This window comes from Lemur catta, chromosome 3, assembly GCF_020740605.2.
Source record: "Lemur catta isolate mLemCat1 chromosome 3, mLemCat1.pri, whole genome shotgun sequence".
In the NCBI taxonomy this organism is placed as follows: Eukaryota; Metazoa; Chordata; class Mammalia; order Primates; family Lemuridae; genus Lemur; species Lemur catta.
The window spans coordinates 35332720-35342956 of record NC_059130.1 but is presented as its reverse complement, the minus strand read 5'-3'; the positions used below and the strand labels follow the sequence as shown (position 1 = coordinate 35342956).

Sequence of the window (10237 nt, the reverse complement as noted above, 5' to 3'; positions counted from 1 at the left end):
TGAGGGTATTTCTGGAAGATAGTATTACAACACTTGAACCAGTAGACTGAGTAAAGAAGATCACCCTCAGCAATGTGTGTGGACATCATTGTATCTATATACATCCTATTGGCTCTGGTTTTCTGGAAAACCCGAATACAATGGGGTTGTTGAGGAGCTCTGCCACACTAAACTCCAATTTATAATGATTACTTTTGTTTAACTCTTACTGAACTTAATTCCTTACATTTTAGTTCCAAATTATCTTTTCACTGTGTTAAGTGGGTTAATTTTAACCAGAATGCAAGCTTTTTAAAGAGAGGACTCTGTGTTATACTTTTTATGCCCCTACTAATGATAAGCACTCAGTCTTGATTGAGTGACTCATTCATTCATCACTTCTCAACATGCTTTTCCTAAACCAGGGCTCTAAAAAGGACCATGAATTGCAAAAACATCAGTCTTGGCCAGTAGAAAAACAGATTTCCAAGCCAATTGAATGATTTGTGTTTCAGTCACTCTCCTAGATTATGCATAACTTTTCCTTGCCTCTTTTTACCTGGATAACTGAGATCTGACTACACCATGATGAATCATCAAGAGGAAACACTGGTGATAGTAAGTTAGGGTTAGAAATGAATTCAAAATTACCAATAACAGCCAAAATTTCTGGGAATAAAAGGACTAGAAATTGAAAATGGAATTTTTTGTGTACCTTCCAATAGATGTCACTATTATTAACTACTTTTTGGGCATGAAAACTGGATCAAATTTGAGAGGCAAGAGAGCAATTGAGGAAGAAAAATCAAATATTCAAATAAAACACCCATTGGGCTTCTATGTTCATTTGTGACTATTAATAAAGTTATCAAATCACAATAGGTATGATTTCACCAGACTCAAAGTGATTATTAACTCTCACATAAATTCTACCACACTATTGCCAAATGATTCTCATATTTTTGTAAGCATTTTACCCAATTCTGCATTTTCTGAATTTATAATAATTATTTCACAAGGACTCATAAGATACATAATGCTATAACCTTATAACTTCACAGTTCAGAGGCTCTCAGACTCTTTGTCCTTAACTATCCAAGGTTCTCTTGTTACTGCACCTCTCCAACACAATCACCACCACAAGCCCATGCTTCCATTCCTCCCTTTCCCTAGCATTACTGGTATGATCTTAAAGATAGGGAGAGAGGAAACAGCAAGTGAAGGTTCAGGAAAAAAAGATGAATCACACCATTAGCACCATTCAGGAGCTAAAAATTCTGCAGTTCTGTTCTCACAATCCATTTGAAGCTCATTCCAGTGAGAACTCAAACTATAAATGTTTTTGAAAAACGGAATGGATAACATAGCAAAATTAGGCTGTTATCAAAATAAAACAAAACAGAAAATATGTTAGATGAACTATTTAGGTCTTAGTAAAAAAAAAAATTAAGATGGATACCAATATCATATGTTCTTCAAAAAAAAGTGATCCTTAAACAAAAGACCCACCCATGACATCCTATCTTGTGTTAGTAAAAAATAAAATTTATTCATCTCTTCTCTAGACATAATTTTTAGAATATTTCATTTATCCAGATGTTAGTTTGTATACTTTTGATCAAAACTTAAATGTTATGTAAAATGCATTTGAAAGCTCAGTATTTTCATGCAAACTGTATTTTAGACACAGAGAAACCTTACTAATGACCAATGATCTATGGCTCATATTTAAAGAACCACCTTTGTCTTTTTGCTGGAAAAAAAACTGTAATGGTAGTAGTTAACTTGGCTGAGGAAATCCAGAAACCATAGTCTTTTGGATTCCTAAGTACCAGCAAATATTTGAGCAAAAGAGAGTAAATGGATGATCTAAAATAGGGTTTCTCAACCTAGACATTGACATTTTAGGCCACATAATTCTCTGTTGTAAGAGACTGCCCTGTGCATTATAGGATGTTTAGTAACATCCCTGGTCTCTATTCATTAGATGCCTGTAGTACCATCACACTCTCCCAGTTGTAACAACAAAAAATATCTTCACACATTGCCAAAGGCCCCTTGGGGGAAAATCATCTTTAGTTGAGATCCCCTATTATAAAGTCATAAGAAGAAAAAGTCTAAAGTTGGATATTCATTGAAAAAAGTTCTATGACTCTGTAACCTCACAGAACCATCAATTCGTTTTTACGCATTATCTTAAAGTTTCTCCCAAGTTTCGTATTTTCCCAGTGGAATAATTTCTTCAAGGTGCAAATGACACTCCAGAGACAAGAACGTAAGTTTGTTTTATTGCCCAATTATTTTCTTAAAAAAGTTTAATGTTTGATAAAATAAAACAAACTTTTAGTACCATAGAAACCTTTTGACATGTACAATGACATTATTACTATATACAACTTGAAAAACAAGTGCTTCGAGCTCCAAGTAAAGTGATGTTGAACATCCTGACCATAGTTAAGCTGTAGGAAATTTCCTGATGGCCAATGTTTTCCTTGGTTTGGGAAAAAAATTATACAATTGAAAAATATAAATAAGACCTTCAATGAGTTGAGAATCATAAAAATGCCACCTGAAGTTCAGTAATCTGAATCGTGGGAAGTTGGTAGTAATTATAAGAGTTCAACAGGTAAAGTGAAACCCTGTGGATATTCAAACTTCAGTCTCCCAGGAGAGGTCCTGTAGGTTCACAGTTGGTCTATCAAAAATAAAAGTTATTTCTACTGTGGTAGAACTTGATATCTGGGGTTCATAAACCATTTTTCACCAGCTCATGGACTCCATTCTCATCAATAATTAAAGGTGCATGGAATTCTTTATCTGCCACGTAACCTTCTAATCCCTAAGAAAAGGATTGAAATGAAACACAATGAGAAAATTGGTGGGTGGGCACTATTCTTGTGGGACTTAGTGGCTGTAATAATGATTTAAAGCATGAATGCTAAAAGTTAGATTGAGATGCAGAATTTAAAAGTCAAAAATCTGTTTAAAATACTTTTTAAACTAGATTTAATGACTGATTTATGGAAATTATTCTGATTATAATTTCTAAAGTTAATATGATAATATTCCTTTTTCCCATAATCATCTCTCAATATAGTTAACTTTCCAAGCAAGATAGCTGTCTCTGAAGCTACAACTAAGCAATACTGACAAGGATCTCCAAAAAAATATTACATAATTACAACAGTAGGGACCCCTAAAATCTCCAGATTTTAAAAGTGACAGAACTAAGTATATGCACAAAGTAGAGCCTTTGAAAGAAAAATTACATGCATTAGAATGAGCCAGAAGATTTACCTAAATAAAGAACAAAGCCATTCTATTTTAAAAGTCTATTGCATTTCAATGGGTAGGTGAAATGGACTAGATACAATCGATTTCTGTTAATGGCAACTAACCCACTTGTGGGATAGATGCAAAGCCATGCAGGAATTCTCAAAGAGAAGAATTCAGAATAAATGCAGCTTCTCAGCTCGACCCCAGGAAGGACCCCTCGGGGCAGGGCTATCAGAAAATGTGACATCTTCTCTAACAGCAACTCTACCTAAACATAAGACAACACCAGAATCTTACTTTTAAAAAAAGTTTTGTTTCATTTTTAATTGACAAATAATAATTATATATATTTATGGGGTACAATGTGATGTTTCAATGTTGTATACATTGTGGAATGATCAAATCAGGCTAATTAACATATCCATCACTTCTAATACTTATCATTCCTTTGTGGTGAGAACATTTAAAATCCACCTTTTTGGCTATTTTGAAATATACAATATTTTGTAAAAGAATAGGGGAAAAAACCAAAGCAAACTTACTTCTCCAGCATAGGAGATAAGAGGAGAGATTTCACACTGGATTGGTACATCATTGGCATCCTTCAAGCTAAGGAAAAAACCAAATATGTGTTAAAGATTTTGCTTCCCATGTTACTTGCCAGAGTGAAAGTACACACCATACTTTCCTCTGAGAAGCTAACAAAATTCTCCTAGTTAAAAAAAAAAAAAAAAAAAAAGTGGAATAGATACTACTCAAATCACTAAATTCCCTGAGGGTTAAGTAAACATGAAATGCTCATGGCCAGAAAGACACCATTTGGAGCAAGTGCCCATAATTACTAGTAGCTCTTTACAGCACTTCACCAGTTTTATACACTGTCCTCTAATGTACACCTCACTTTTTTACCATTTCCAAGTTCCCATTTGAGAAAGGAACTACTTATTGAGTTTACACTACATGCCAGGCCCACTGCTAGGTGTTGAATCCTTCATATTTCATTTTAATCCTCACCACGACCTTGCAAGTTAGGTACTAATGTTGACAGACATACTAAAGCCGCACTATCCAATATAGTAACCAATAGCCCCATGTGGCTACTTAAATTTAAATTAAGGTTCTCAAAATTAATTAAAAATTTAAAGTTCAGTTTATTAGTCATAGTAATCACATTTCAAGTGTTCAGGAGCCATGAATGTCTAATGACTACCAAATTGGACAGCGCAGATAAAGAATAGTTCCTTCATTACAGGAAGTTCTATTAACATTAGATAGTACTATTCTAAAGGTCAGTTAAATTATTTCCCAGCACGTGTTCTTCTGTATAACCCAAATCTTCTAGATTAACTGAGCTGATTTATTCAACATTTCAAAGTACTTCTGTTTCCAAAATTCCTTTTTTAGAGACCCAAACCAGAATGCATCCAAGCAAAGGCAAGGCCGAAGTCACCATTAGCTTCTTCTAGGTGACAATCTAACATTTATAGCCATTTGCAATCCTCAATTTCTAAATTATCTAACACAAAAGTCAATAAGTAGTGTTTTAAATACATTTACAGTCATTAGACCTCTGTGTTACTTGACATTTCAAGAATCTTACCAGTAGGATACAGGGCACACAAAAATCCACTGTTTTGTCAAACTGTAGCTCTTTGTTGCTTTCCCAAGTATGTAGTCTCAAACTTTTGTGCAGTCAATAAAATCAGAGGCTTATGAGTTCAGCCACCAGTCAACCTTCCTCCATATCCCATTCCAACTTACTTATCCTGCTACTTTTCACTCAGTCCAGGCCAGTCACACTCTTTGGATTATTCCAAGTCATTCTCAACTATGGTCCCTGTGACTGGTAAAAACCATGTCCATCCTCCAAGATTTAGCTCAGACCTAACTTTTCCTTGACCGCTACATTTCATAGTCATTGCTCCCATTGATTTGTTCATATAAAAATAATTTATCAGCTAACTGCTAAGTCACTGCCTCCTAGAGTGCTTATCATTTCTACCACACATGGAGCACATAATCACATACTGCCTGACAATGTTAATTTTTATGTATGTGCATCTTGAACCTCCACGCTGTTAAGAAATGATTTATTCCTCTTGTGTAAGATGCTTCAGCACCCATGATACTAACAGCACCTGTAGGCCTATAAGCAGGCTCACCAGTGCTTGTTGGCTGAATGAATAGTAAATGAACTATGAGGGTAGACAGATGACAGACTAAAGGACAAAGGAGAAAGCACAGGCTGGGTACACATTGCTCCAGATATGAGCCAGGTTCTATCACAAGAGATCAAGAGGTCTAGTCCAGACCTTTTGGGGGCAGCTCAAAGTCATACTATTAATAAACAAAATGGGAAAATGGGGGCCCACCCCATTGATAAGATGTATATAACTCAGTCCCATCTCAACCCCTAAAGGATTCAGTGTACCAGGATCCTGAGAAACACATACTTAGCTGCCCTGAATATATAACCTTCCATTCTAAGTACCACAAAGATACCCAAAGAAACTAAGAAAGTCAACTTTAGTAAACCAAGTTAGATGCCCCGAAGGAGGAGAGACAGAAGCTACCATCACCAAATGTAAAATCTCAGGATACAGGCCAATTAGCCCAATAACACTACTGCCCTCCAATTCTTTAGCCAAGCATCGTTTTGGTAGCTAACACTATTCAGTATGCATTAAGGTGAAAAATAAAGACAAGGTCATTTATCAAAACTCAGCATCCTCGTTTCCATTCTTTCAGAATATCTCCAGTTTCCTCCCTCTTTTAAACAAAATACTTCCTTTTCATCTCTCACTTTTAAGTAATCTTTTCCAACTGTCTGAGGACATCCTTTGGTGCTAAGGATTTCAGTAGGAACTATTCCTAAGTCCATGATCTCATTTAGGGCCAGACTTAATTTCAGTTTAATTATTTTACAAATGGCTAAAATGAAGTAAACTGGAAGGGGACTAAATAGAAGAAAAAGACATTTATAAAACGTTGTACATAATGTTAACAACTTTCTATATGTTAACTAAGATAGCTGGATGCTGTTTTTGGCTGTATAATTAAGACACTATTTCAGTTTTAGGTTAAAAGCTGTGGTTCAATGAGAAAGAAATTTAAGGTCAAAGTTTTACTTCTTAAGTTATAAAAGCAGCTTGCTTCCACATATTAAAAATGGATGAGACCAAAAGTGACAAAGGGCCCTGCATCCCAGTTCCCATAGCATGAGGGGCAATAGTCATCTATGGCTCCTAGAAGAAACTAACCAGATCGTCGAGTGCACTTCCTTGTCTACAGGGCCACATCCCAGAAACACTCGATGGGGCAAAGAGGAGTGGCTCAGACAGGAAAAAGCACATGGATGACACTGACATCAGTGCTACTCTGTTTCCGAGATGACTTCCATCTCCAGATCTGTTACCCTGTGCACATTTCCCAAACTATCTTAACAACTTAAAATCCAAGCTAAACCTAGTAACTCTCAAAGTGTAACAAGAAGATCAAGCTGTCTCTTTAGTTATAAAGATAATGGCTTTTTCAAAATCTGTCAGCACCCAGATGAGAGAGGGCATATGTTACTTCTAACTAAAAATGACCTGCTGTTAAGACAAAGAGATTCTTTAGAAGATAATAACTAAAATCAATGGACAGTGACCAAAAAGGAGAGCTATTAGTGTGGGAATAAATCAAAAGAATAGTTTTCTCAGTATTAAGAGCCATAGTGTATGTCAGGAACAGTTAGCCTTCATATGGACAGCATGTATCTAATTCAGTAAGATACATCCTTAGAATGTTATTATCATTTAATTTAAGCTTATGCTAAAAGGTGTAAGTTGAGATCCAAATTTACTCCCTGGCCTGTAACCTGCTCTGGATCTTATCCATCATCTGTAAATTTGTCACTGAGGGCTCTAACACCTATGGTCGGATTCTTTAGTAAAGCATGCTCCCCATTTCCAGCATGCACTGAGCTTCTGAGTTAGTGTCATCCAGAAAGAGACCTGCCACCAAGTAAGCAGTGAGCCCCCACCAAAGATTCAACCATCCTCCTCCCTCCAGACCCCCAAAAGGCAGAGCACTAAACCACAACGCCAGTTAGTACAGAGGGAAGCACAGCCCCATCACCATGCACTATAGGCAGGCTAGTATATTTACTTGTAATTGACATCAGCTGTGATGGTCTCTGACTCCCCATTTGTAGCACTGCTATGTGGGAATAAATAAGCATTAATGGAAATGGAAACAAATCAAACAATAACAACGAAGTGGAGTCATAGAATATACTTGACTGAATGGCATGTATTTATGCTAAATCATAAATTTGACACAAGAGACCTGAAGGGGTAAAAAAACAAACCCAATGGCTAAAGATGAAACATGAGGACAGTGTGACATGCTGCTGAGCAAGCTTGTTGACAATACAGAGCCTGAAAATGGCCTTGGACTGGGAGACAGAAGCTACTGCTCCTTCTTGTAAAAAAGTTTCGGACCAAGAAGTTGCAATGCCCAATGTTCTAATATTTATTCAGGCATTCCTGCAGCCAGCCACTGTATCCTTTAATGATAACATTAAATGACAAAATACTTTTACACAAGTACAGAAACAATGGATGATATAGAAGGGGAAATTCTAGGTGCTAATGAAAGTTTCATCATAATAAATAGGATTCTTTTTTTTTTGGAGACAGAGTCTCACTCTGTTGCCCAGGCTAGAGTGCCGTGGCATCAGCCTAGCTCACAGCAACTTCAAACTCCTGGGCTCAAGCAATCCTCCTGCGTTAGCCTCCCAAGTAGCTGGGACTGCAGGCATGTGCCACCATGCCCAGCTAATTTTTTCTATATATATTTTTAGTTGTCCATATAATTTCTTTCTATTTTTAGTAGAGACGGGGTCTCACTCTTGCTCAGGCTGGTCTTAAACTGCTGAGCTCAAATGATCCACCCTCCTTGGCCTCCCAGAGTGCTAGGATTACAGGCATGAGCCACTGCGCTTAAAGGTGCTTACTTTGAATTTGAATAGTTACAAGTATCTACTTTTTTTTTAACTTCTGAAAACGGAAAGCATTTCTAGAGTCTCAGTATTAGTGAATGTGACTGCCATTCACTTAACTTCTTTGCACCTCCCTATAATCTAAAAGGGCTATGATGAAAACTGTGATGGGCCTACATCTCGCAGGTAGCCTGGGGCTGGCAGGGCTTTGGGTGGGTCTCATAGATGGTTCTCGTAATGAGGTGACAGATGACATGGGCAGCCACAACCAATCCTCTGTGGCCAAGGGAGTTGCCCTGTGGCATAGTGTGTTGCTAACAGGCTTTACCCCTCTGGCACACCAAAACAATTATCTTCTGACCATTACTTAGTAGGAGTCATTTCACTGCCACGGTGGGGCTGTTTCCAAAAAACAAGAGATTTAGAAGAGACTCCTCTTCAAGAGGATGTATCATTATCTTTGTAATAGGCAAAGCTGTTGTTATTCAACATCAGGAACTGCCCACACATCAACATGTTGCTTTTTTAAAAACAATCTAGGAATACATCAGAGAGAGAGAAAGAAAGAAGTCCAAGAGAGCATTTATACAAAAGAGAAAAGATACTGACTTACCGGGGAATTGCTGGAAGGCGAGAGCCATTTTCATCTATGAAGTGTCCCCCCGCATTGAGGACCCAGCAATGATGAAGGGACATCAAAGCATGCCTTGCAGTAGTAGGGTTGTCCTTCCCATTCTGACTGTCTGCATTCTTTAGCGGGGAAAACTCATCTTCCCGTAATACTTCATACACCACAAACTTCCTAGAGTGAAACCATACAAAGACTTCTTTATTATGAAATTAAAAAAAAAATACATAAATAGCCTCTGACTCTTTCCTATATAGCTAAGCCTTTGGTCTTCAAAAATAGGCTCCTTTAACCCTATTTCAAATGAATGCTGAATAAAATAATGCTCATCCCTGGACCCAAAAAACGTTGACATTTTCTTTTACAGTGCAAAATGAGAAATCATTTCCATCTCCAACTATAAAACACTTCCTTCTTATACGTCAGAAAGATTAGAAATCCTAATGCACAAAGATCACATTAGTATCTGTCCTGGGTAAAAAAAAAATAAACAAAGATCACATTAGTATCTGTCTTGGGTTTTTAAAAAAAGGCAAAAAAAAAGATGATTCATAAATATAGGGAGATTAATTTTACACAGCTAATTTTTCTTCTGCATTTTCATACTTCCAAATTCTCAAATACAAATCAACATCAAATGTGCTCTTTATAGAAAACTATATAATCTAAAAAACATGTTTACTGAAACATTTACTTACAGGGTAGTAAGATATCTTAAATACAAAATGGGTCAATTCTTTATCTTCACCCTTTTAATCTCTCAGTCAAAATAAATGACCTTAACAACTCTGCAAGAGACCCGGGAACTATTCGATAAAAAGAAAGATGTTCTATTAGGCAACTCAGACCGTACTCCTGGAGTGGTGCTTTTATTCTAGAGAATGATAATGCATCTAGACTACACACTCATGATCAAAATGTTGTATCTGAGATATATGCTAGCAGATGTTTCCTGCAAAGAGTTTCATGCCTATCAGAATAAAAAGCAGCATTTCAAGACATTTTTTGAATCTTACTGGTGCTATTCAAAACATACTTTGCAAACTGGAAGATGTCAAAGACAAATTTTTCCATCTTTATTCCGTTTGGTTTATCTGGCTTAATTAACTGCCCTTGGGAATCCACATATGGAATCTTCTTTTGAGCCACATGGTGCTGTAACTGAGGTTCATAAACACTAAGAAGTAGAGAGAAAAAGATATAATCACTTTCCAGATTTAAAATGCTAGAAAATCTGGTAACACTCAGGAGCAAATGCGTCAACAACCAGAACTAAGATTTTCAAGGTGAGGAGCACTTGCTAAGTTTCATTTCATATTTAAATAATAAGTGAACAGGTTTTTCCCGGTTCATTTCCTTATTTTTAAAAA

General features: G+C 36.6%; 1 protein-coding gene across 4 annotated transcripts in view; it reads right to left on the bottom strand.

Annotated features, from left to right (window-relative positions):
• Positions 1-2245: 2245 nt before the first annotated feature.
• UAP1 (UDP-N-acetylglucosamine pyrophosphorylase 1) overlaps positions 2246-10237 on the bottom strand; it is a 29490-nt gene continuing 21498 nt past the window's right edge. For 2 of the 4 annotated variants that reach the window (XM_045547222.1, XM_045547223.1), the window contains exons 7-11: positions 9904-10044; positions 8853-9041; positions 7405-7455; positions 3798-3864; positions 2246-2818 (exon numbers count right to left, since the gene is read on the bottom strand). In XM_045547222.1, the coding sequence (XP_045403178.1) occupies positions 2726-2818; positions 3798-3864; positions 7405-7455; positions 8853-9041; positions 9904-10044 (541 nt within the window). In that variant the 3' untranslated portion in view covers positions 2246-2725. The remainder of the gene's footprint in view (positions 2819-3797; positions 3865-7404; positions 7456-8852; positions 9042-9903; positions 10045-10237) is intronic. The other 2 variants (XM_045547224.1, XM_045547225.1) reach the window with 2 other exon arrangements.